This window comes from Canis lupus, chromosome 14, assembly GCF_003254725.2.
Source record: "Canis lupus dingo isolate Sandy chromosome 14, ASM325472v2, whole genome shotgun sequence".
NCBI lineage: Eukaryota > Metazoa > Chordata > Mammalia > Carnivora > Canidae > Canis > Canis lupus.
This window is the reverse complement of record NC_064256.1, coordinates 58871870-58897450: the sequence shown is the minus strand read 5'-3', so window position 1 is coordinate 58897450 and position 25581 is coordinate 58871870. Positions and strand designations below refer to the sequence as shown.

The 25581-nt window shown below is 47.3% G+C and overlaps 2 protein-coding genes across 14 annotated transcripts in view; one reads left to right on the top strand and one right to left on the bottom strand.

Moving 5' to 3' along the window:
* TSPAN12 (tetraspanin 12) overlaps positions 1 to 25581 on the top strand; it is an 86122-nt gene that overhangs the window by 24268 nt on the left and 36273 nt on the right. For all 11 annotated transcript variants that reach the window (XM_049093858.1, XM_049093853.1, XM_035698377.2 and 8 more), the window contains exons 5-7: positions 13728 to 13802; positions 18642 to 18749; positions 22968 to 23111. In XM_049093858.1, coding sequence (XP_048949815.1) covers positions 13728 to 13802; positions 18642 to 18749; positions 22968 to 23111 — 327 coding nt within the window. The remainder of the gene's footprint in view (positions 1 to 13727; positions 13803 to 18641; positions 18750 to 22967; positions 23112 to 25581) is intronic.
* Positions 369 to 13547, bottom strand: LOC112670816 (collagen alpha-1(III) chain-like). Of its 3 annotated transcripts, none has more exons than XM_025464774.3 (3): positions 12498 to 13547; positions 12084 to 12209; positions 369 to 6408 (listed from the first exon to the last, which is right to left on the bottom strand). In XM_025464774.3, the coding sequence occupies exons 1-3, from the start codon at positions 13199 to 13201 to the stop codon at positions 6321 to 6323; spliced, it is 918 nt and encodes a 305-aa protein (XP_025320559.1). In that variant the 5' UTR covers positions 13202 to 13547; the 3' UTR covers positions 369 to 6320. The 3 variants fall into 3 exon arrangements, with proteins under 3 accessions (XP_025320559.1, XP_025320560.1, XP_025320561.2); XM_025464775.3 differs by having other exon boundaries at positions 373 to 6408; positions 12084 to 12206; positions 12498 to 13535; XM_025464776.3 differs by lacking the exon at positions 369 to 6408 and adding an exon at positions 9229 to 10111 and having other exon boundaries at positions 12498 to 13538.

Below are 25581 nucleotides of genomic sequence, written 5' to 3'. Positions count from 1 at the left end.
TCTTGGGGGATCTCTACTCTCCAGCGCCGCTACAGCTCAGATAGTTCTTGTTTAAAATCGTTCGTGATTCATGCTATTGAATCCAAACTATTCCTTCTATCAGTTAGACTGAACTATGGATGTTCGAACGACTTTGGTGAGAGCGGAAAGATTTTATCATGTTTCACAGGGTTTTCTTTCCCTGAACATTGAGCGTGGCTGTGAATGGAGGTATGTTCATCTACTTTCTTCTTTTAAGGAAGAAGATATATTTTTCGCTCAAGAAGAAAGTGCTTTTACTTGAATAGATTTATCAAAACAGGAGAAAAAAAACAGCAACAAACCTCTGTACTTGTAATAAATATTTTTATACATGGATTTGTACCCTTTCAAGGAAACACTTTATTTTCATTCTCTTTTTAACAAATAGGGTTTGTGGTTATTCTGGAGAACCTACCATTTCAAGGAAACACTTTATTTTCATTCTTTTTATCAAATAGCATTTGTGGTTATTCTGGAGAACCTACAAAAATAAGTTACAGCGCCTATCTGAAAATAAGGGTCAAATGATTGAAAGACTGGGATTTAGAAGGAGATACTTTTGCAGACGTTAGAGTTAAAGTTAGGTCCAAAAGTTACTGGGTGATGTTAATGTATAAATTCTCTTCCCAACCAATAAAACATCGTCTCTTAAAATCTCCAGTTTCCTAACCTGTTGTCTTGTAAACGACGTTGTCATACAGGTGTCTGCTATAATGAACCCCTGCCCCTCTTGTTTTGGGGAGGCATCTGGCTGCATTTGGTCAGGTCTGAGTGAGAGGCACAGCCTGGGTGAGAATGGAGGTTGGTGTTCTTTTGGCTCTTTTTGCTTAGGGTATTTCCAAGGCTCCTTCCGTTTTTTGTTTTTTGTTTTTTTTTTTTTAAGATTTCATTTATTTATCCATGAGAGACACAGAGAGAGGGAGAGAGGCAGAGACCCAGGCAGAGGGAGAAGCAGGCTCCATGCAAGGAGCCCGACGTGGGACTCGATCCCAGGACCCCGGGGTCACAGCTCGGGCCGAAGGCGGCCCTAAGCCGCTGAGCTGCCCCCAAGGCTCCTTCCTAGTTGCACTTTGCAGCCGGGGGTCTGGTGATGGGACCCGCTGTCTTGAATTCAGGGGATGGGCCCCGTGCTACGTACAAGGCCTGGTCAGGCCGGTACCCCCGCGCACGTTGGGAGACAGCCGGGCCTGCGGCCCCCGGCTGACCCTTCGCCGCCTGCCCCTTAGCGCCTCCCCTGCGGAGGTGTAGCCGTGGGCCCCGGCGCTGGCTCCCACTCCGGAGGGGCCCCTTCTCCTTCTCCGGCACCTCGGACAGGGCCTGAGGCCACACGTACAGACTGGCACTTCGGCCACATCCTTGATGGAGACACCGGCCCGAGCTTGCGGCGTCGGCAAAATCGAAGGGGAGCGTGAATCAAGATGTGTGATTAGAGACGTTCTTCTCTATTTATTCAAACATAAACACGAACAGGGGCCATTAGCGTGCCCGGGTCTTCAGACCTTGCCTGGAATCTCTGCTCGGGCTCAGGAGTTACTGGCCTGTGTTTCTTTAAAGACTGGTTTGTGGTTCTGGCTTCTTCCCAAGGTAGACCGATCTCGTTCCATTTGTGATTCTGAAAAGGATATTTAGCGTTGCCTTTTCTTTGAAGGATTTGTAGAAAGACAGCGGGACACGGCGAATAATGAATGGGCCGTCAGAAAGTACCGGGCCCGTGACACGGTGCCGGGCCCAGGCTGAAAGAGCGGCTTTGTGCGGGGGTGTATTTTAAGCAGCAAGTACTCTTGGACTGTTGGTCGTTTAGTCCCAGTGGATTCTTAACAGAATGTCGGCTGTTCCATTATCTTGTACAAATATTTGGCACTGGAATTCTCTTATTTACTAACTATAAGTAATATAATATTTTTAAACCTCCAATCACCAGGAAAGGAAAAATAAACAACTGACATAGAGACACTTAGCACTGAAGGCTTGCAGAGTTTAGTATTTGACAGGGTAGAGACTGGAGTTTATCATCTATCATTTCACGAATGCAGGCTTTTAATCAGACTTTTTGTTTATTAAAAGTGCTGAGTATGTAGCACGTAGATGGGAGTCAGAAGGCACCGTGTTTTAAAAAAACATTAAAACGTCCCATAAAGTATGTTACATCTTGAAATCATTTTTATTTGGAGGGAGGTGAATCTCAGGTTGTACTAATTTTCCAAGATAAGCGAATATGACTTTTCTGGCCTCAAATTATTTTGACTGTTCCTTATGATAGAACGACCTGGGTTTTTAGTTATAAATTAAGAGAGCAGCAGGTTAAACTAACTTCCACAGTGTTTATGATTTTTACTTTTCTCTTGTTGAAATATATTTTTACTAAAAGTATTCTGTGATGCTTGTGTGACTGTTTGCTTGCTTCTATGGGGAAAGTTACATAAAAACATCACAGTTTTGTTTAAGTGTAAAAATTATTTTCCAGTTGGCGTGTATATAGAAAAGCAGGTTGGAAAATAGGTACCTGGTCTATTTGTGGTAGGTTGGGTTTTAGGGTTTTTTGTTTCTTTTACATGCTACGTATCTGAGTCCTCTCTCTGTAAAGCTGGATAAAATGAAGATGGAAGTTTTGTATTCAGATAATATATTTTCTATAAAAATGCTCTTATTTTCATACATTATTTCATATAATAAAAAAGATTTTTTCATATATTTCTCAACTATTTATAAAATTTAACACTCTTCAAATTTAAGCACTCAGTACATTGACAGGCTTTGTCAGGACAGATTGCTTTTATGTTTTTATTAGGCAGGCTGATAAATGTTAGAAATGAAAAATTTAGAATTAATCTGTTTTCCCAAAAGTGAAGATCATTCGATCTTTTATACAAAAACAAATATCACTTTCTCAGAAATCTTATTCCTTTTGGTTATGAAGAGCAAAGCGTTAGAGATGTAACAGGAAAATAGAGCACTTTCATTTATAAGAGCTTTTGTCTAAGTTCTGTTTAATGAACAGTTAAGTACTCATTGGCTGCATGACACCAGACTTCATTATAAAATTGTAAAATGTGAATAAGGAGAAAAATTAATTTCACTACTGGAAAGAAGCTGATCTTACTGACTTAAGGGAAATTCAAAACATAAAAAGAAAAGATGGAATTTTTAATATAACCTGTCAAGGATTTTAGGTAGCAATTGAAGCAGTATTTGTGCCTTTAACCAGCCATCCTAGGTGGGAAGACATTTTTTTTTGCCATCCTTGAAGTTTTTATATTATTGGTGGTCTTTTTTTTCTTTTCTCCCAACTAGGAAAGATCAAAGATAGGAACATAAGGTTTTAAGTCCTTCCCCATCAGCTCGAAGATAAGAAAGGTTTTGTGTACACACATGTGAGTGTGTTCAGAAGCTGGGGACCCAGTGATAGTAGATGAGGTAACGCGAACACCAGCAGCACCATCCCTGAGAGAGCGCGTACCACATGCCGGCCACTGGCATGTGTTTCACATTGTCCTGACTCCTTAAATTCTGCGAACCACGCTATGGGGGGTGGGGGGCGGGCACTGCGGTCATCCTCATTTGACAGAGGAGGACACTGAAATGCAGAAAAGTTAAGTGGTGGTGAGAGGCGTAAAGCTGGGGCCGAATCCAGGATGTGTGGCTTCAGAGCCTGCGCTCTGGAAAACATACTGGTCTGCTGCCTGTCAGCTGTGCGTGAATGTACCTGTAGCTCCATTTTCTCTTTCTAAAAAGTAGAGTTAATGATGCTTTTGTAATATTTTAAAAAATATTTTATTAATTATTCGTGAGAGACACAGAGGGAGGCAGAGACACAGGCAGAGGGAGAAGCAGGCTGGCTCCCTGCAGGGAGCCTGACGTGGGACTCGATCCCAGGACCCCGTCAGGGAGCCCTAAGGCAGATGCTCAACCCCTGAGCCACCCGGGCGCCCCAACTTTTGTAATATTTTTTTAAGGAGTAAATTATATAGTGCACGTAAATCTCTGCCACAGTAAATTACCTGTGCGAGCATATCTGTGCGTGTATGCACTCACATACACGTATTTGCATATATAGTTATATGAGTGTACCAGGTCTTTTTTTTTTTTTTTTTTTAAAGATTTTATTTATTTATTCATGATAGTCACAGAGAGAGAGAGAGAGAGGCTCAGAGACACAGGCAGAGGGAGAAGCAGGCTCCGTGCACCGGGAGCCCGACGTGGGATTCGATCCCGGGTCTCCAGGATCGCGCCCTGGGCCAAAGGCAGGCGCCAAACCGCTGCGCCACCCAGGGATCCCTGTACCAGGTCTTTTACACACTTTCAATACACTTTTTTTTAAAAAGATTTTATTTATTTATTCCTGAGAGACAGAGAGAGAGAGAGAGAGGCAAAGACACGGCAGAGGGAGAAGCAGGCTCCCTGGGGGAGCCCGACGTGGGACTCCATCCTGGGTCTCTAGGATCCTGGCCCCCAGCTGAAGGCAGCGCTAAACCGCTGAGCCCCCCCGGGCCGCCCTCAGTACACTTTTATATGCTCTGATGTCATATACTCACCAGACCTGAATGTACCAACGTATATATCTCTCCGCAAAGGGAGCGAGACCCAGGCCCCCGTCGTGAATGAAATTGTCCGAAACAGTTCTAAGCTTCGTAATTTTGTGACCGAAATGAACTGTCATGGAAAATAATGCAACCTAAACGGATTTAGGCGGACCGTATGCGTGGTTCTAATGAGCAGCGCCGCAGGAGAGATCTAAATTGCCAAACGGGGCCTAGTGAAAAAGGAGGCCCCTGGCTGGGCCCGTCAGTCCCGTTTCAGGATACACCTTCGGTATTTCGCCGTAGCACTCCGATTCCAGCTACTGGAGGTGCCTCTAGCAAAGGACGACAGCACCTGAGCACGATGTTTCCAGTTGCCACCCACCCCTTTTAATTCCAGTAACCACGAAGTATAATTGGGCTGCTTATAATTTTCAGCCTTTTGAATAACCTTTTCTGTATGAAATATAGATAATCCTTCCACCTCCAGCCTCCTTCTCTTTGGTGTCAAGGCGTCAGGGGGACTGTTGCTTGTTCTAATTTTGCTTTTACTTTTACCAGAGTGCCTCATAATTCACAGCTAATTTAATTCTTGAAGCCTTCTTAGGAGAAACAGTAGTCCCTCACCCTCCCATTTTCCACTCTGAGAGGCAGCGCTTTCAATTTTGTTTTAGCCGATTCCCTTGGAATTTGCTTCCCCATCTCGAAGTCTCATATTTATGTAACTCTTCTCATTCTTTTCGGGTTGAGTTTTAAGCGCTGTCCGTTGACTTCTTGTGATGAGGAACTTAGGAAATTGGACCCTTTCCTGCTTCCATGCCCCCTCCTCGGGTGCAGGCTTCCCATCACACCTCAATACGGAAATGTCCTCATTCTGGAGAGATCGGTCTTTAAGATTATAACTATGTAAATACTATTCACAGCTGGGCCAGGGAAAGTACTGGGTTTGATTTTTCTTTCTGGAATAATACTTTATTTTTCTTGGAACCAGTAACTATTTTCTATGTATTTCTGTCTGATTCAACTCTACACTCACTCTGGTGTTCTCTTTATAAATTCAAATGTTTGGGGCATTCTATTGATTTTTTTTTTTTTTTTAAGAAATAGGTCTCAGAACATTCTAGACCCACTCCAGTCCAGGCTGGCTGAAGCCCTTGCCATCACAAGCTATCCCATTGCTACCTATTCTGGGGTTTCCTCTTGCCTCTCTCTTGTTTTAGATTCCTTGTTTTCTGGATCCCAAGTCATCGTCCTTTTCTGTTGGGTCTCACACTCTAGGGAGCCCGTCTTCCGGTAGTTCTCTGAAGAAGTGTACGGCGGGGATGGATCCTTAAAAGCCCATGTGGCTAAACGTGGCTTTGTTGGCCTTTCCATGGGGATTTTAATTGCTATGGAATCTTAGGTTAGAAATCATTTTTTCCCTCCAAATATTGAAGACATTCCTCCCTGGCCTTTAGCTTCTAGGATTCGGCTAGAAATCCAGTGCTTATTTTGTTTCGGCTGGAGTTTTGAATCTTTGTGGCAAAGCTCTGTACATCTGACCTCTGACTTGGTTTCCCGGGACGTCCTTTACCGTTTCTAGCATCCCCAGTCCCGAGACTCTGTTTTCCTGTCTCCAGAGGACAGATGCCCGACTTGCGTATCGGTGGCCCGGGAAGGGCCCCTGGCTGGCGGCAGGTGCTTCTGTTTTCAGCCCTCGCTCGTCCTCGTCCGGAGGTATCCCAGCTGCCAGGGCCCGAGCGTCTGGGGCGTTCTGGGGTTTGCCACTTTTCCCACGACTGCTTAAGCCTTCAGCTTTTGAGGGACTGTGGAGAAATTCGCGCCTTCCAAACTATACTTGTCTCCTTTTCCTTTACCCCGAGGCTGAGGCCTTTAAAAAACACAAACAAACAAACAAAAAAAACCCTTTATTTTTGTTTTAGCAAAATTTCAGGAGGGAAAAGGGATAGGGGCATATGTTTATTAATCTGCTTTCTTTAGGAGGAAATCCTGGGGTGGGTAGTATCAGGGAACCAACTCACTTTTATAAATAAATGTCTCTTTAGGAAAAGCCTTCCTTGAGATTTTACTGTTTGGTCTGTATACATATCACGAGACGCAATTCCCTTTACTAGTGGGGACTACCCCCCCCTCCCGCCGTGTCTCCGGGGGTGGGGGGGGATGCATTTACCTCCAAGTCTCCAAGGTCTTGAATAGGAAGGTGGGATTCCATGTCCCCCTCTTCCTCCTCAAATACTTTCCAGCGGACACAGGGAGTGGTTAACCGACGCCTTCTTACCATTTTGTGGCCAGTCTTAGCGTAAAATAACACACTGATCTTCTTTTGAAAAAGAAGTTGGGCTCCCCACCCACCACTTCCTGCTTCGCTTCCTAATAAAGATGTTTGGAAAGATACCAGCCATATCCTGACTGGGTAGGGATAGTGAGGCTTTTATCAAATAGCTGGTGGGACTGGATGTCCTTAGCGGGAGTGCCACTGGCTGAAGGAGACACACAGCGGTTCTTGCCTCATCCTCTGGGCGCGGCACACCTATTCTAGAACTTGGCCTCAGGTACGTGGCCCATGCCTGTCAGCATGGTGAGTGTTTAGGCCACAAGGATGCCTCTCGTCCTCGGTGACTTTATTCCGACAGATGCTACAACATAGTTCCTACTAGTGCTTACTCCACAGCAGCACTCCTCCTGATTGAATCCTTAGCACCGCACCGCAAGGTGATTTTTAACATTCCCATGTTACAGATTAGGAGCCTGAGGCTCCTAATGTTTGCCCGAGTTCATCCAACTGATATGTACGGGAGCCAGAATCTGTAAGCCACGGCTGCTTTGTTTCAGAGCCCATGTTCTTCTCATCTGTCCAGTTTATTTCTTTTTTTAAGATTTTATTTGTTTATTCATGAGAGACACAGAGAGAGGCAGAGACCCAGGCAGAGGGAGAAGCAGGCTCGGTGCAGGGAGCCCGATGAGGGACTCGATCCCAGGACCCCGGGGTCATGGCCTGAGCCAAAGGCAGATGCTCCACCGCTGAGCCCCCCAGGGGCCCCTCATCTGTCTGGTTTAAAAAGAGCCAATTTCACATACAGCTTTTTTTTTTTTTTTAAGATTTTTTTATTTGTTTATTAATGGGAGATGGAGAGAGAGAAAGAGGCAGAGACACAGACACAGGCAGAGGCAGAGGCAGAGGGAGAGGGAGAAGCAGGCTCCATGCAGGGAACCCAATGTGGGACTCAATTCCAGGTCTCCAAGATCAGGCCCTGGGCTGAAGGCGGTGCTAAACCGCTGAGCCACCCAGGCTGCCCTACATACAGCATTTTATCTGATCTTTTATCCAACCCAGTGAGGGCTCTCATTTTTTTAACTGAAGGTAATTACTCTCAGCTTGAGAGATTTGGTGGAAAAAAAAATCACTAATTAATTGCATCGCTTGGGAGGTGTGTCCTATTGTCTCCTTGCTTTATTTGACGCAGTTTTTTTTCATGACTGTGTGCTTAAAGATAACATGGATTTGTAGGACGCAAATTTTAGTTTAACTACAGTAGAGGAACTTAGCTATTTTAAGGAACTGAGTATTGAACAATTTTTAAAGCAAATAAAATAGTTCATCATGCAAATGATCACATTCTCATTTCCTTGTATAAACACACAGTTTCTCATTCTTCATTTGTTTGAAATGTTTAGTCGTTAGTAGCCAGGGAAAGGCAGGGTAGGGGGAGTCTGCATTGCTCCTTTTCTTTAGCTTGGTTAGGTTGTCCCAAGTGTTTAAAGACACACTGAATTATCATAGAATGATCCACGAGGAAGACAATAGTAAAACACAGTGTTTAAATTTCTTTAAATATATAAGCAGAAGTCAGAGGGAGTCAAGTGTTAGAAAGTCAGCTCAAATTTGAGAATCTCAAGGAAATTTGAAATGGGTCTTTTTAGTTGGTAAACTGGTCGTTATATCCACCAGACATTTATTGCTGGCTTGCTGTGCGATCTGTCCCGCCTAGGGATGGGTACTTCCTGGGGATAAAATAATGTTTATGGACAGGATCCCAGGCAGCCAGAACCGGTGGTCTGGCAGTGTGTGAGGCAGCCAGCGAGTGGGGTGCAAGGCCAGAGTCTCGGAGGCCCGGTGCACAGCAGGCGGGGGCACCTGGCTGCCCGCAGAAGGAAGGAGTGGGGAAGGAGGGGGAAAGAGGGGAGAAGGATGGGGGAAGGATGGAGGAAAGGGGGGGAAGGCAGGAGGAAGGAGGAGAAAGAAGGGGGAAGGAGGGAAGAAGGGGGAAGGAGGGGAAAGGAGGGGGGAAGGAAGGGGGAAGGCAGGAGGAAGGAGGAGGAAGGAGGGAGAAGGAGAGGGGAAGGAGGGAGGAAGAAGGGGGAAAGATGGAGGAAGGAAGGGAGAAGGAGGGAGAAGGAGGGGGAAGGAAGGGGGAAGGCAGGAGGAAGGAGGAAGAAGGAGGGTGAATGAGGGGGGAAAGGGGAGGGGGAAAAGAGGGGGAAAGAAGAAGGGGGAAGGAGGGAAGAAGGGGGAAGGTTGGAGGAAGGAAGAGGGAAGGTGGGAGGAAGGAGGAGGAAGGAGGGGGAAGGAGGGGGGAAGGAGGGAGGAAGGGCTGCAGGACTGTGATAAGGATGCAGCTCACGGGCCCTGCCGGGGGAGACCTCCGGCCGGCGGCGGGAGACACTGTTGCTGATGGTTCGGGACAACTTTCGCGTGTGTCATACGAACTTGAAATTCAAAGAGCATTCAGACCGCTTCCCCACGTATCACCTGAGCCTTGATGGTGACAGCGAAGAAGGCTCTTTGTGTCTCCCGTTCAGAGGAGCAGACAGATGGGGAGCGATTTGCCAGAGGTCACAGATTGCCTTCACGAGGGGGTCTGACTTCAGTCCTCAGAGTCTGAGCTCTTCATCAGGGAGGACGGCACCGAGGAGGCGGGCTGCATGTGTGCATGTCGGGTGGGCACACACCTCTCCCCAGCGGGGGGTGCGGGCTGCGCGGCAGGGCCATTTGCACACCTGTTCCTGTGCTCCCAGGCTCCCCCCCCCCCAAAGCCTCCCGCTGCAGCGGGACGCGTGCGTGCACTTTGTCATAGCAGATGTCGGTGGCACCTGTTTCTTATTCTTCGCCAGCTTTGTCCTGTTGAAACTACTCATTAGCAGATGCCTTCACGCAGGTCCAGCCCTTAAGCGAAATAGTGGTAGAGTGATTCCCTGGATAATATAGTCAATACGAGGATGACCATTGAGGACTTGGAGCTCGCCGGAAAAGAAAAAGTAGGGGTAAATGATCTCCGTGTGTTGTGTTAACAATGCATTTTGGCATTTTGTGTCTTCCCTGGAATTGGAAGACTGGATGCATGAAGCCCACACCATGGTAACAAAGCCATGGCAGCTGACCACGAAGCTGCTGCATTGTTTGCGAGAATATAAATTCCAGACTTACTTTGACCCAAGAAAGTTTTAGAATGTTGATGAAACTTTATTTTCAATTCAAAGGTCAAATAAAATCTGTGCTCTTGAGTATAAGTAGGATAAAGACAGAAGAACCATTTTATATGGAAGGACATGCCTCAAACGACATCACTGGACATCTGCAGATAAAAAAAACATTTTAGCCTTTCCCCAGAGTTAAAAAGAGTGTCCAACATATATGGACACCCTCCTTCCCAAAATGGATCATCTCAGTTTTGAGTTTCTGGTTTTTTGGAGTTTTCTTTGTTTTAGATTGATTTATTGGAGAGAGAGAGAGAGAGAGGAAGAGAGGGAGGAGGGATGGAGAGAGAGAATCTCCAGCAGACTCCACCCTGGGCACGGAGTCTTACGCGCACGACGTGATCTCACGACGCTGAGCTGAAGTCAAGAGTCGGATGCTCACCTGACTGTGCCACTCAGGTGCCCCTCAGTTTTGAGGTTTTTTTTTTTTTTTTTAATTTTTATTTATTTATGATAGTCACACACAGAGAGAGAGAGAGAGGCAGAGACACAGGCAGAGGGAGAAGCAGGCTCCACGCACCGGGAGCCCGATGTGGGATTCGATCCCGGGTCTCCAGGATCGCGCCCTGGGCCAAACGCAGGCGCTAAACCTCTGCGCCACCCAGGGATCCCCAGTTTTGAGTTTTTAATGAGAGATTGCTTTAGTTCCATGTATTTTATGCATTCCTGGGGTTGCCTAAGCTCTGGTGTCACTGACCCGTTGCAAATCTGGCTGTAAGAAGTCGGAGGGGCTCTCACGCATTGGCTACTGCACCTCTTGGATCCATAGGCCTGGCGGTTACTCAGGTGTTGCGAGTACTGCTCACATCTGGGCACTTTGCCCTTGGCTCTGTGCTTGGGGCCTTTCTGCTGCTGCAGCACAGACATCATTAACTGGCCAGTGACTCCAGGAGGCACGAAACAAGAGAGGTGACTCAAGTGGGACTTACAGGGATATGGAATCAACCCAGAACACCTGCCTGGTGATCCCCAAGGCCACGGAAAGTTACCTTCTGACCAGCCCCAGCGGCCACATCTATGTTTTACTTTGGGATGTCTTGCCTTTCCAGGTCTGCTTTGGTGTTCATCGTAACCAGACGTCAGTGTTGGAAGTAACTTAGGTTAGGGATTTGAGAAAACAAAAATATCCCATAGTGTAATGTTTCTTGGGAGCTTTACTCTCTCGTAGGATCTTATCAAAGGTAGGAAAACATTGATCCAGCTTATGATGATTGATATTGGTGTCTTTGTATAGTATTGCTCATGTCTAGAAATCTCTTCAACAAGCCACTAAAGAGAGTTTGCAGAAAACCTGACCTGGAGTACTGTGTTCACAATATTTCTTCTGGTCATCATTTTAGGCCTAAGATCTTTAAGGCAATGAGATTTGAGTAGACTGAAACTGACCAGGAGTACTGCACATATTGAAAATAAAAGCGCTTGTCAAATGTGCTTCCCTTAAGAAAATATTACTTTATCTTCTGATCCAATTTTTATTGTCAAACTGTGTTATTATCCGAGACATTGTGTAGCTATATATATTATTAATTTTTTTATATGAAGGAATCCAATTAACACTAATAGCAGTGATTTATACTTTTAAGTCATAGGGATAGAGCCTGGAAGTAGTGGAAAAAGAGCCCAATTTTCTACATCTTTTATTTCCTCCTCTCCTTTCTTGGCAAACATCAGGAGCAGAGCAGCTCAGCGTTCACGTTTTGATGGCTCACCAGCCTCCATCAATCCATTTCCCCGCCCCCCCATTTCCCTGCTGCCACCCTAGTCCTAGACCAATTTTTTATTTAGATGCCCGATCACATCTTTGCTCGCCTACAGGTTTTTTTTTGTTTGTTTGTTTGTTTTTAATAAAACAGCCAGAATCGTGTTTTTATAATGTTGTCAGACCGTGTGGCATGCTGCTGGATTTTTATCACACTTAGAATGAAACCCGAAATCCTTTCTGCCACCCCTGGAGAGCTGGCTCGTCATACTGTGGTCCTCGCCCACATATGCTGCCCGTGCCCAGCGCACCCCCTCCCGCGCTCCTGGCTTCCCGGGAAGGCAGCCTTGCACCTGGCATTATTGACTCACCCTAAAAATGACCTTGGTGAAGGTGGCCCGCCCAAGGCAGCCCCTGACGCCCAGCCTCTCCCTGTGGCATCACTCCGCTCTGCTTTCGGCTGTTGTTTTCTGGGCCAGGTGTGTGTGGAGCACCTGCTAGGTACGGAGGGGCACAGTCAGCTGCTGCCCTTGGGGAGCGGCCCCTCTGGCAGAAGGGTTTGGTCAGGGAGCTCGAGCCCAGGGCCCCCAGCGACCCCCGAGAAGCGAGGAACCTGAAAGCAGGGGCTTGTTTCTGCTGGAATTAGTGCAGAGCCCGTGCCTCTCACACTTTGCCTTCTGCAGAGGCACATGCGCCTCAGGACGGGCCCAGGGTACAGCGCCCCCCCCAGCCCCCCACCCATGCACAGTGCGTGGTCTTGAGCAGCTCACGTGGTCTGTGCTCACCTTGTCACCTGTAAGAGGAGGTGCCCCATCCCTTCGCGAGGCCCCGGACGAGCTGGCGAGTCATCAGTCCCATGGGCCTCTAAGGGACCGTCCGTCCCGTAGCCTCTGGGGGACCGCTGGTAGCCTCTGGGGGACCGCCGGTCCCATGGGCCTCTGGGGGACCACTGGTAGCCTCTGGGGGACCACCGGTCCCATGGGCCTCTGGGGGACCGTCTGTCCCGTGGGCCTCTGGGGGACCATCCGTCCCGTAGCCTCTGGGGGACCGCCCGTCCCGTGGGCCTCTGGGGCACCGTCCGTCCCGTGGGCCTCTGGGGGACCGCCCGTCCTGTGGGCCTCTGGGGCACCGTCTGTCCCGTGGCCTCTGGGGAGACCGTCAGTCCCGTGGCCTCTGGGGCACTGTCTGTCCCGTGGGCCTCTAGGGGACTGCCCGTCCCGTGGGCCTCTGGGGCACTGTCTGTCCTGTGGGCCTCTAGGGGACCGCCCGTCCTGTGGGCCTCTGGGGCACTATCCGTCCTGTGGGCCTCTAGGGGACCGCCCGTCCTGTGGGCTTCTGGGGCACCGTCAGTCCCGTGGCCTCTGTGGGACTGCCCGTCCCGTGGGCCTCTGGGGAGACCATCTGTCCCGTAGCCTTTGGGGGACCGCCGGTCCCGTGGGCCTCTGGGGCACCGTCCGTCCCGTGGCCTCTGGGGGACCACTCGTCCCATGGGCCTCTGGGGAGACCGTCTGTCCCGTAGCCTCTGGGGTACCGCCGGTCCCGTGGGCCTCTGGGGCACTGTCCGTCCCGTGGGCCTCTAGGGGACCGCCTGTCCCGTGGGCCTCTGGGGCACCGTCCGTCCCGTGGCCTCTGGGGGACCGCCCGTCCCGTGGGCCTCTGGGGAGACCGTCTGTCCCGTAGCCTTTGGGGGACCGCCGGTCCCGTGGGCCTCTAGGGCACCGTCAGTCCCGTGGCGTCTGGGGGACCGTCTGTCCCGTAGCCTTTGGGGGACCGCCGGTCCCGTGGCGTCTGGGGGGCCGCGGGCCTCTGGGGGACCGGCAGGTGCCGTCTGCACACGGCTCAGTCCCGTGGCGTCTGGGGGACCGGCAGGTGCCGTCTGCACACGGCTCTCAGGTTGCCGCCGCTTGCCACGCGGCCGGGGGCGCCTCCTGGGTAGTGCCTCTGGCTCCTGGCGGCCGCGTCACGGTGACCCCTTCTCTCCACTCTCTAACAGCCCGTTGCTCTGTTCCCCGCAGTACTTCGGAAGTTTGCTGGTCATCTTCTGTGTGGAACTGGCGTGTGGCGTTTGGACCTACGAGCAGGAGATCATGGTGAGCTCAAGGGGCCGGAGTCCGACCCGGGGCCACGTCGGGCTCGGCCTGTGGGACGGGGACTTTGGGTCATCGGGGCACGCGGCCACTCACCCGAATGGGGTCCCTGGGCCGTGTGCGCGGTCGCACCGAGTGGGGCTGCGGCTCGGGCGGGGCAGGGGCAGACCCGGGCCTGGTCAGGGCCCGCCGCCCGGCGCCCCCCAGCCGCCGCCCCTTACCTCGAGCGCCGACATGTGCTTCCTGCGTGAGGAGCGCCGGTGGCCGCGGCGACTGCGGCGTTCTGCGCGCTGCACCCGGTCCGGTCCGGTCCGGTCCGGTCCGCGGGGCGGCGGGCGGCCCACAGCACGGCTCCTCGCCTGGCGGCGCCCTGCGGCCTGAGGCGGCGGGGGGAGGGGGGCCTGGCGGGGGGCGGGGCCTGGGGCCTGGCGGGGGGCGGAGCCTGGGGCCTGGCGGGGTGGGGGCGGAGCCTGGGACCTGGCGGGGCGGGGGGTGGAGCCTGAGGCCTAGGGCCTGGAGGGGGCTGGAGCCTGGGGCCTGGCGGGGAGGGGGGCGGAGCCTGGGACGGGGCGGGGCCTGGGGCCTAGGGCCTGGCGGGGGGGCGGAGCCTGGGGCCTGGCGGGGGGCGGAGCCTGGGCCCGGCGGAGGGCGGAGCCTGGGGCCTGGGGGGGGCAGGGCCTGAGGCCTTGGGCCTGGAGGGGGCGGAGCCTGGGGCCTGGCGGGGCGGGGGGCGGAGCCTGGCGGGGGCGGGGGGCGGAGCCTGGGGCCTAGGGCCCGGAGAGGGGCGGAGCCTGGGGCCTGGCGGGGAGCCCGGGGCAGCGGGGCGGTCCCTTGGGTGCGGCTGCACCGCTGCTGCGCGCTTACCTCAGCCGGCGGCGCCCGGGGCGGAGGGCGGAGGCTCGGCCCGGGACGGCTCCTCCGCGCTCGGCCCGCCTGCGCCTCACGACTGGGGGTGGGCGCGTGGGGCTGCGTGGGGCCGAGGCGCCGAGGCTTCCCGCCTGGAGGGTCGCCGTCGCGCGGCGGCTGCACGTGCTCCCCGGGGTCGCCCACGCGGGGCCTCCGTCCGCGTCACGCCCGCCGTCCTGGCCGCCGCCGCCTCCTGGGCCCGGGCTGCGGGGGACGCTGGCGCGGCCGGGATAGGGTCGGGGGGGTGGGGGGGGTTCGGGCGGCCGTGAGGGGCGGGCCTGGGCCTCCGCCGCCCGCCCAGTGTCCCGGGTACTTGAACACGTAGGAGCTTCGAAGAGGTGAGTCTAGGAGCTTGCTTTCTTTCTTTTTTTTTTAAAAGATTTTATTTATTTATTCATGAGAGACCCAGAGACAGAGAGACCCAGAGGCCGAGACCCCGGCAGACGGAGGAGCAGGAGCGGGCTCCCTGCTGGATCCGGGACCCGAGGTCGCGGCCTGGCCCGAGGCGGCGCTTAACCGCTGAGCCACCGGGGATCCCTATTTTTTATTTTATTTTATTTTATTTTATTTTATTTCATTTCATTTCATTTCATTTCATTTTATTTTATTTTATTTTATTTTTTATTTATTTTATTATTTATTTACTTATTTAATTAATTAATTAATTTATTTATTTATTTAGACTTTATTTGTTCTGAGCCACCGGGGATCTTTATTATTTATTTATTTATTTATTTATTTATTTATTTATTTATTATTTATTTATTTATTTATAAAAGACTTTATTCGTTCATGAGAGACCCAGAGAGACCCAGAGGCCGAGACCCAGGCGGAGGGAGGGGACCCGGGGTCGCGCCTGGGCCGCGGCGTCCGCTCAGCGCAGGCCCCGCGCGCCGACTCCAGGGGCCCGAGGAGCGCTCAGTCAGCCCGCGTCCGTCGGGGGGGGGGTCGCTGGGGGCGGGAAGGTTCTGGAAGGGCTGGGGAGTCCGCCGCCGTCGGGCCGGGTCTGAATTCTGGGCGGAGAGGACAGACCGCCGGGGGCTGCGCGCTCTGCCGGTCCACGCTCCGCGAGCCAGAGAGAATTGACGGCGATTTCCTTCTCCCACAAGCTGGAAAGTCAGGGCGAGCTCTGACTCGCTTCACAAAAAAGTCGGAGACTTGGGAAGTCTCCTGTTCAAGGGGCGATGCATGTTGCTGTCTCCGAGAATCCCGGGTCCATCCATCCCTAGGAACATGGTACACTCCGGGGGGTGAAGAGGAGTTGGTTCCACACTCGGCTGCTGTGTTTTATTGATAAAGAGGTGGTCGCTTCTGATTTTTTCCTGTTTCCAGAAAATACATGTATCTCCTTGACATTCAAGCAATAGATCGTAGGCATTTAATTGATGACTTTTTTTTTTTTAATTTTTATTTATTTATGATAGGCACATAGTGAGAGAGAGAGAGAGAGGCAGAGACCCAGGCAGAGGGAGCGGCAGCCTCCACGCAGGGAGCCCGATGCGGGACTCGATCCCAGGTCCCAGGGTCACGCCCCGGGCCAAAGGCGGCGCTAAACCGCTGAGCCATCCGGCCGCCCTAATTAATGACCTTTGATCATGTTCCTTTTGATAAATAAAAGGGTTTAGGAATGAGTTTATTTTCTGTGGGTTTTAAAACGGTTTGTATAGTTTTTATGCCATCCTGTTCTCTGATGAATCTCCTAAGTTATAACAAGTAGATGAATTAATTTAAGGTATTGAAAGGAAATGCCTTGATTCTCATATAAACATAAATCCAGAAGATACTTCTATTCCGTTAGGGGCAGTCTGCAAACGTCTTCCTGGTCACACGGTGGTACTAAGTGGGTGCACGGTGCCAGCCCTTTGGAGTGGGTGCCTAGGCCACTGTAGGCGTAGGAACCTAGTAACCTAGGATACTGATGTAAATCTTCCCCCATTAAGTCACCAGGATAATGCGAGAGCTGTTGGAGCTGTTTCGAGAGTGAAATGTGGAAAATGGTCCTTTGGAAAAAAAGTTGGTCAGGGATTTTTTTTTTTTTTTTATTGCTTTTGCACTAATAGCAGTGTGAATGAAAAGTGCCATTAAAGTTTATTAGCTGCCAAATTTTGCAGAACCCAGCCTTTGCATAGAATGGGCTTTGTGTTCTTAGCTGTTCCATGCAAGAAGCCAGTAAGTGTGTTTTCCCTTATGGCCAAATCACAGGATTTTGTGCCAGAATCTCAACCATCTCCTCTGTGTCTTGCCATATTTGGTCTCCCATGGATTGTGGTTACAAGAGGGAAACAACTCATATTTGTTTTGTAAAATACAATCTGAAATCAGACTGTTCTAATAACCAAATCAGGAGATTGGACATCAGTCTGTTTCCCCCTTACTTCTGTCGTTTATACATCCTCACCTCCTGTTCATTATTCCTTCTTTAGAAAAATTTGCCAGTAATGTTAGCTGTTCTGGATGATAAATTTCTAGAGATTTACTTTGTTTCTATTTATTTCATACTCAAAAGAATATGAGTGATAATTTATAGTGAGTAGCTTGAGTTTTGATTTAGTTCCCAGAACTTGATTGAAACTATGTGAACACGACCATTTTGAGGGCAACAAAGTTGGGTGCCCAAGGGTCGGCATGGCATGTTTTCTTTTGTAGGTACATTTCCAAGTAGTAGAGAAGAAAATGAACAACCGAAAACAACGAAGACCTTGTGTGCTCAAATTTTTAAACTACTTCTATTGATACTATTTTTTTAAGGATTTTTATTTATTTATTCATGAGAGACCCAGAGAGAGAGGCAGAGACACAGGTAGAGGGAGAAGCAGGCTCCCTGTGGGGCGCCCAGCGGGGGACTTGATCCCAGGACCCCGGGGCCACACCCTGAGCTGAAGGCCAAGGCTGCACTGCGGAGCCCCCCAGACGCCCCGATACTGCAGTTTTTTTTTTTTTTCTTAAAGATTTCATTTATTCATGAGAGGCACAGAGAGAGAGACACACACAGGCAGAGGGAGAAGCAGGCTCCATGCAGGGACCTCGATGTGGGACTCGATCCCGGGTCTCCAGTATCACACCCTGGATTAAAGGTGGCACTAAACCACTGAGTCACCGGGAATGCCCCAATACTGCAGTTTTTAAAATAAGCTCACAGAATAGTCCTGATCTTGAGTTGGTGCCAGCTTGCTTGGCTAAGCGTGTCTGTGTTACTGCGCAGGTCAGAGGTTACGCGCCCTGAACCTGGTTCCACATGTGCGTCAGTTCCCCCGGGCACCATAGATGAAGCTGCTCAATAGGATGACGGGGTTTCGGGCCGGCTGTTGTGTCATGTACCTGAAGCTCTGTCATGATTAAGGGACACCGTGCTAGGTGACTTGAGACCGGAAGCACAAAATGTGCTTTAATTCGAGAGGTATTCCTCCTAAAATTCCAGCATGCGTCCAGGGTCCAATTTGGGGGAAGATAGTTACATATTCTGGAGCAAGGCTTGACCTGAGTTGAGTTCTTTCCCTTCTTAAGTCTCATCCCTTTATCTTAGTCCTACTGTCTGCAGTCAATTCAAAGACCAGCTCCATAGCGTTATGAAATCAAATCCAAGGGCATTTCTGGGCGGGGATCGTGTGTTACAAGGAGCCCGTCAGCTGGATCTGCAGGATGCACAGTAAACTGCTTGTTTTGTGGGTTCCTTCAGCTGGATCTTGGCATTCACTGATGTTGCTTTTTTTTTTGCTTCATGTAAAGAACTTCCTCCTTTACTGTAAACATCTGCACACAGAGATTGGCTAATCAATAGCTAATAACCTTGAAGCTTAATTAGGCCACACACAAATATAAATTTAGAATAGTATTTGCTAATTGCGGTACATTCCCAGTAGGTGTATGAGCGTGTGCGCCGTTGACGTTTGTGTGTTGGTGGGTTCCAGTTGTTGATGTTTCGTTGGTTGTCTCCAGGTGCCAGTGCAGTGGTCCGACATGGTCACCTTGAAAGCCAGAATGACAAATTATGGCTTACCTCGATACCGGTGGCTTACTCACGCTTGGAATTTTTTCCAGAGAGAGGTAAGTGCTACAATTTCTGAGGTAGAGGGGATGGAATAAATGGCGCACTCTCAAAACAAATGTTCAGAGCTTTGGCGTTGGTCATTTTCTCTGTGCTGAAAAGGTAAGCCTGTGATTCGGTTAGCACTGGTGTAATTCTTTTTTTTTTTTTTTTTTTTTTTTTTTTTTGGTGTAATTCTTTATTGAGAAATTCCCTGAGTGACTCCATGCCCTGCTTTTCCTCCTGTGTCTACCATTTCCCCTACATTTCGCATGGTTCACGTATATTTTAAGAATTTCTTAAAAGCCATTTTGCTAAACTACTGTGAGATTTCCTTTTTATGAGTGTTTCTTGATAAATCGCCAACTCTTACTTGAATAGATAATTTTTCATGACTTCTAGAGCTGTCTTTGTTTTAAACAGTTTTTTTTTTCTTTTTTTTTAAATAATGGCTCTCTTGTGGGAATGAAGCGTCAGTGTATCATTATGAGCTTTCTAGTCAGAAGGATCTTGGTTCAAATTCTGGGTCTGCTACTTGCTATTACATGAGCTTCTATAATTTACTTAGCCTCTTTCAGCCTCAGTCTCCTGGCCTGTAAAATAGGCATAATAAAAGTACCCTGCCTCCTTGGGTTGTTGAGCAGATTAAATGGGATCATGAGTTTGAGCTCAGTTAGCTCCTGGTTATTACAAAGCATAGGTGCTTTTAGCTTTTCTTACCTGATGTCCACATAGCCCCGCGTCCAGTTGTCTTCTCAAACACAGACTATAAGTACATGTTTAAAACCTGGTGATTTGAAGGTCACCACTGGTCTTGCTTCACACCACGCTCTTCTTCCAAGCTATTTCCTGTGGTCAGAGATTCCCGGGTGACCAAGTATACCCGTTTCATTTCTTTTCGAGCTGGCCGCGAAGCCTGTGAGAATCAGTGTCTCACCTGATGGATGTCCAGCTCTCTGCGCAGTTACTCTGTCTGGGATGCGGGCAGAAATTTAAGTCCAGGATAATCTCCAAATCTGGCTCTTTGTGTTAGATGGTGAAAATTATCATTGTAACACAGATTTCCTATTTATTTAAATGCTTCCTGGCTTTGTTTGTTTACCATTCATTTGTACTAAAAACAACATAGAGGGAAAATAGGTGAGACGTTAGGGAATTTATAGTAAGCTGTGTTCAGCTACTGGCCTGGGTTGAAGCTGCCCAGAGCTCTTTATTTTCTGGGATTTCTGATGTGGACCATGATAATCCAGGTTAAAAAAACAAAGCAAGTTTTTCCCCAGTGGTATGAAGAGGGGTTCCATCCAGATGGACAGCGTACAGAACAGCAAACAATACCACATATTTTTTAGCTTTGTTGCATAGTTAAGTTCCCTCCTCCATATCACAGGCCTGTTTCATACAAAAGGAGGGTGGAGACCTCTGGTCACCCTGAAAGAGTCTTTTTTAAAACCCCTTGTGTCAGTCTGTTAGGGCTGTGACGGTAATAAATGATCACAGACTGGGTGGCTGAAACAATAGAAGTGTATCGTCTCATAATTTGGGAAGCTGCAAGTCTGAGATCAAGGTGAGCAGGGTTGATTTCTTTGGAGGCTCTTCTCCTGGGCTTGTAGACAAGTCTCAACCCTGTGTCTTCACGTCATCTTCCTTTTATATGTTTCTGTGTTCAAATTTCTTCTTCTTATAAGGAGGACATCCCTTATATGGGACTAGAACCCACCCTAGTGACCCTGGTGACCTTGTTTTCATTTAATTCCCTCTGTAAAGATCCTATCTCCAAATATGGGGGTTAGAATTTCAACATGAACTTTGGAAGGGGGGAAACACAGATCAGCCCATAACACCCCACCCCCCAAATAAATTGTGGAGCTAAGAGTGACCTCGTCAGGCCCCAGTTGTCCTGACGACCCGTTCAGTGCAGTTCTGTGCATGTATGTACCTCACTGTAGTGGGCTCTCACTTAAGCCCTAGAGATCTTTATTTAATATCTTTTAAAAAAGTGATTTTTTAAAAAATATTTTATTTATTTATTCATGAGAGACACCAGAAGAGAGGCAGAGACACAGGCAGAGGGAGAAGCAGGCTCCTTATGGGGAGCCCGATGTGGGATTTGATCCTGGGACCCTGGGGTCACGACCTGAGCCGAAGGCAGACGCTCAGCCGCTGAGCCACCCAGGTGCCCCATAAAACTGATTCTTAAAAATGCATGTACTTACTTATTTTAACTTAATGGTTGGGAAACAGGCTTTGGAATAAGTAGGCTGTGCAACACACTGGTCTGTGGTCTCCACAAGTCATTCAACCTGTGAGAACCTCACCTTCCACTTATGTAAAATAGTGGTGGTATTTTTCAGTTTGACTGGATGCAGGCAAAAGTGGCTTTATCTCACACTGTGATTTTAATGGTGGGAAACTGCAAGGAGATGTAGATCTAGTCATGTGCATGCCATAATGACGTAGGGGAGTTTCCAGGAAAACATTCAGTTCCAATTTAGTATCTTCTGTTGACACAGAGAAACAACTATGTAAAAAGAAAAAAAATATCTCAGTGACTTATTAAAATTAAAAAAATACATCTGGCACTGAACATGGTATGCTCAAGTTATTTGGAAAAGTCATTTCTATGGAGCACCTCATTTCCTGACAAGGCCAGATAAATGGGCTGTTCTATTGTGGATGGAGTTTGAGTTCCAAGAACTGTACTTTTGTCCTCAATGTAGAAAAACACATGTCCTTAGGAAATGAGAGAAGTAGGTTTTCTCTGAGTGCAAGGATTTAAAAAGCCTGACTTCGAAATGTAGTACTTTATGATTTTTAGAAGGTGAAATCTTTTTACTACATATGTTTTCAATGGATTCATTGACTTATGTAGAATACATGATGTCAAATTATGTTTGACTTAATTTGTGATGTTTGTGGTACCTCTGTAGCTTTTACAACAAGTTTACAAAAGATATTTAAGAAATGTTTCTCAGAAAATTGTAGTATATTAATTGTAACATGAGCAATTCCTCATTTAGGATGATTTTTTTAAAGTTAGATATGTAGGCAAATGAAGAATGCAAAATCATTTTTAGTATTTTCCTTGTTTCTTTTTACATGAGAAGTTCAGAAATCTTCATAGTTAGATTTTTGTCGGATTTTGAAATGGTAGATTGTGATATGGTGTTAATCCTGGGCACAGATTGGTCTGTTGTGCTACATAATTTGCAGAGCCAGTCACTCTTGGCAAAATTCTTCTCAGTGATTGCCCAGAGTCCTTGTTTTTGACTATAGGGAAGAGGAACTCCTTCTACCCAAGGGCAGAAAATTATCATAGCTAATTATTCTTAACCTAATCTACATATGTCCCTTAAGCAGTATTTCTAAACTTTGAGCAGAGAAAGTTTTTGCTAATCCCTGGTGAAATGAGACAAAAAAAGACCAAAAGACAACGTAGCTTTTCTTAAATCCAATTTTTTTCAAGCTGCAGGCACATCATTTCTTCTGCATTGATGGTGCTAGAATACGATACTTTATTTCAAGACTCTAGTTCATTTACATAAACATTTGTTGGCCCAACCTGAGTTTATATCTCAAAAACTTTTTGAAAATCTACTGGCTAATGAATTCAAGTCGGGTGATTTTTGTGATGTGCGCTTTTGGTCAACAACTCTTTCTACCAAGATTATGGAAACTTTTACTTTAATATTTGGATTTGTTAAGCAGTTAAATTGGTATTAGGTGATACACGAATAGACTGATCAACTGTTCTGTAGTGGCTAGAGGTTAAATGATGGATATAAGATTCCAGCTAGTAGTTTGGTTACTGTGCATTTTGGATTTATTGCTACGTGATCACCTGTAGAAGATCTAGAGCTGGGGAAAGACTCAGCCATGCCTGATCTGACTGCTTGTGTTATAAGCATTACTGTTCAGAATTGTTCCACTGTGGAGTCCTTCACTACATTTCTGTCGTCAGCTTAGAATGTACATATAGCATTAGGTGATGACAGGAATGAGTGTAGCTCTGGGCACAAAAATGTAAGAAATCTAACGTTTAGTCTTCTGTAAGTTAAGAAAATATTTTTGTAGTTTCTGAGCCTGACCAGTCTTTTTTTTTTTTCTTTTTTTCTTTTTCTTTTTCTTTTTCTTTTTCTTTCTTTCTTTCTTTCTTTCTTTCTTTCTTTCTTTCTTTCTTTCTTTCTTTCTTTCTTTCTTCTTCTTCTTCTTCTTCTTCTTCTTCTTTTTTTTTTTTTCAGTTTAAATGCTGTGGAGTGGTGTACTTCACTGACTGGCTGGAGATGACAGAGATGGACTGGCCCCCAGATTCCTGTTGTGTTAGGGAATTCCCAGGATGTTCCAAACAGGCCCACCAGGAAGATCTCAGTGACCTTTACCAAGAGGTAAGGCCCTGTGTGGTTAACTTAACATGCATACAAGTTTTCTCATAATGCTTTTCAAGTAAAGAATCAACGACATACCAATGAAATTTTCCTCTTCTGTCTAAATATAAAGGCCCTTAAGATTTTTCTCTGGTATGTGGAGAAGTAAGGTAAAGCTAAAAATCAATATGGAAATCAACCTTATCACATGTTAACAAAGGAAATTGGGAAAGACTAGGTGTAGAATCAGTTGGATTTTCAACTGTATCTTCTAGAACCAATTTCTATTGCCTCCTAGGGATTCTTTGATAACAGGTGCATGCAGTGTGTGTAAAGACCTCTGGATGTTCGAGAAGGCAAGGTTTGGAGTTCCCGAACATGAATATTTATTTTAGGGCCCCGACATAGACTAAAAACATGTGTAGGAAAAAAAGTAATAAATCCCACTCTCCAGGGAAAATGCTGTCTTCTACTCTTCAGTTCCCCCTACTGGCTAATGATCAGCGATGTTAGTTCTAGTTGGCAGATTTAATGGAGCTACATACTCGCTGGGTTTAAGATCATTCGTCACATGCCCCAGAAAGTTGCACGTCTGTGTTTTCTGGGAGAATTTATCCGAATCATCAATTATTCCTTTATTAGCAGAAGTTTCCTACTCTGCTAGTTTTTAGCAGTGATTTTCAAACTTTGTTAGCAGAATCTAAATTCAAAATAAAATCTAGAACTATGCCATCCAGTATAGTAGCCAATAGCTACATGTGGCCATTTAAATAAAAATTAAATAAAAATAAAAATGTCATTTCCTTTGTTGAAATAGCTGCATTTCCACTTGAGACTAGCAGCTTCTGTATTAGACAATGCAGATATAAGACATTTCCACATTACAGAAAATTTTATTGTAGTCTTGATCTACAATGGAAGCTCAAAATGTAAATCAGATGGAAGGGAGGCTGCCTAGGCTGAAGGGCTGGGCTCATTTCCCAGAAATATCTTCAGTCAAGCGTCTGGGCATCGAAAGCACTATTAAAAACCTCTGGCTTATCATAAAGTAACAACTCATGCTATTCATAACATATTACACATGTGTATAGTGTAGCTATAAAGTGAAACTTTAAAACGGAATATCCTGATTTATAAAACATGCATTTTTATATGTATTTCAAGATAGTTACCTTAGGAGGTTATACCTTTTTTTCCCTAGAAATACTGTTACTGTTCAGAACATCCTTTAGGCTGCCAAAGTCCGTTGTAGAGATGCACAAAAATCAGTTTCATTAATTTATGGTTGTAAATTAGCCTATTTGAAAACGATGGTGGATTGCCTATGCAAATGATCCATCATATTTATATCTGAGACATGAATAGCTTTTGGCTGTTAAAAATTTCATCTCAGAGGTCAAGACTATGCCACATTAAGCACATCCAGAGCAAAGTGCTTTGGAAGATGTTCCACAAAGAAACGTGCCAAGTATGTTTTAAGAGATTCAGAACAGTATTAGTATTAGGGCTGCTGTAACAAAGCACCACAAAAGGAGCAGCTTAAGCCACAGATGCGTATTGCTCCATAGTGCTGAAGGCTGGAGAGCTTGAGATCAAGGTGTCAGCAAGTGTGGTTCCTTCCAGGAGTGTTAGGACAAAATCTGTTCCGTGCCCGTCATGCAGCTTCTGGTGGCTTGATGGCAATCTTTGGTGTTTGCTGGTTGTGGAAGCATCACCCCATCTCTGGCTTCGTCTTCACATGGCGTTGTCCCTGTGTGTGTATATCCCCAGATACCACCTTGTTCATAAAGGCACCAGTCATACTGCTTTAGAGGCCCACCCTTCTTCAGTATGACTTTACCTTACCTAATTATATTGGCGATGAGTCTATTTCCAAATAAGATCACATTCTGAGATTCTGGGGCTTGGGACCTCAACATATGCATTTGGAAGGAACACAACTCATAACACAAATTGTCGAAACAACTGAATTACTCTGGTTGTTTATTTGAAAAGATAATCAAAGAATTACTGGGTCAATGTCTCTGCGTTCTCCGTGATGATGCTACATCTCCCCCCCCCCCCAACCCCCGGGGGAAAGTCTGAAATAAGGATGGTCAACCACCAAGTTCAACAGTTAAAGCCCTGTTCGTTCCATGAAACAGAAAACAGTGCTTAATATTTCCGAGATATTATTCAATCAGACATCATCATGGATATTCCAGTATGTTATAGCTCACCACTAGTTTTTGAAGACACAGATGATTACAGTGTAGATTGTAAGTGTAGATGTGGATTGAAACCCATCAACTCTCCTCGTGGGAACTTAATCCATTTGTTAGTTTTTAGGAGTGGCAGGTCAATATGGGAAAACATTGGGCTGCAACACTGTGTATAATGATCTCTACCTTCATTAGTGATTGGTACTGATAGTATGATCATAGCCATTGATACTGTGACAGTATGATCATAACCAACCATATTGATCCTAAGAATGGCAAAACAGGAATCC

What these genes read in the sequence shown, in the direction of transcription:
- LOC112670816 (XM_025464774.3), bottom strand. Translation starts at nt 13,201, where the DNA reads ATGGGACGAGTGGTCCCCCAGAGGCCACGGGACGGACGGTGCCCCAGA. An exon ending in CTCCTCTTACAGGTGACAAG is followed by an intron (nt 12,210 to 12,497) that starts GTGAGCACAGAC and finishes CTCCGTACCTAG; the next exon opens with CAGGTGCTCCACACACACCT. An exon ending in TCACCAAGGTCATTTTTAGG is followed by an intron (nt 6,409 to 12,083) that starts GTGAGTCAATAA and finishes TGTTTTTTAAAG; the next exon opens with GCCTCAGCCTCGGGGTAAAG.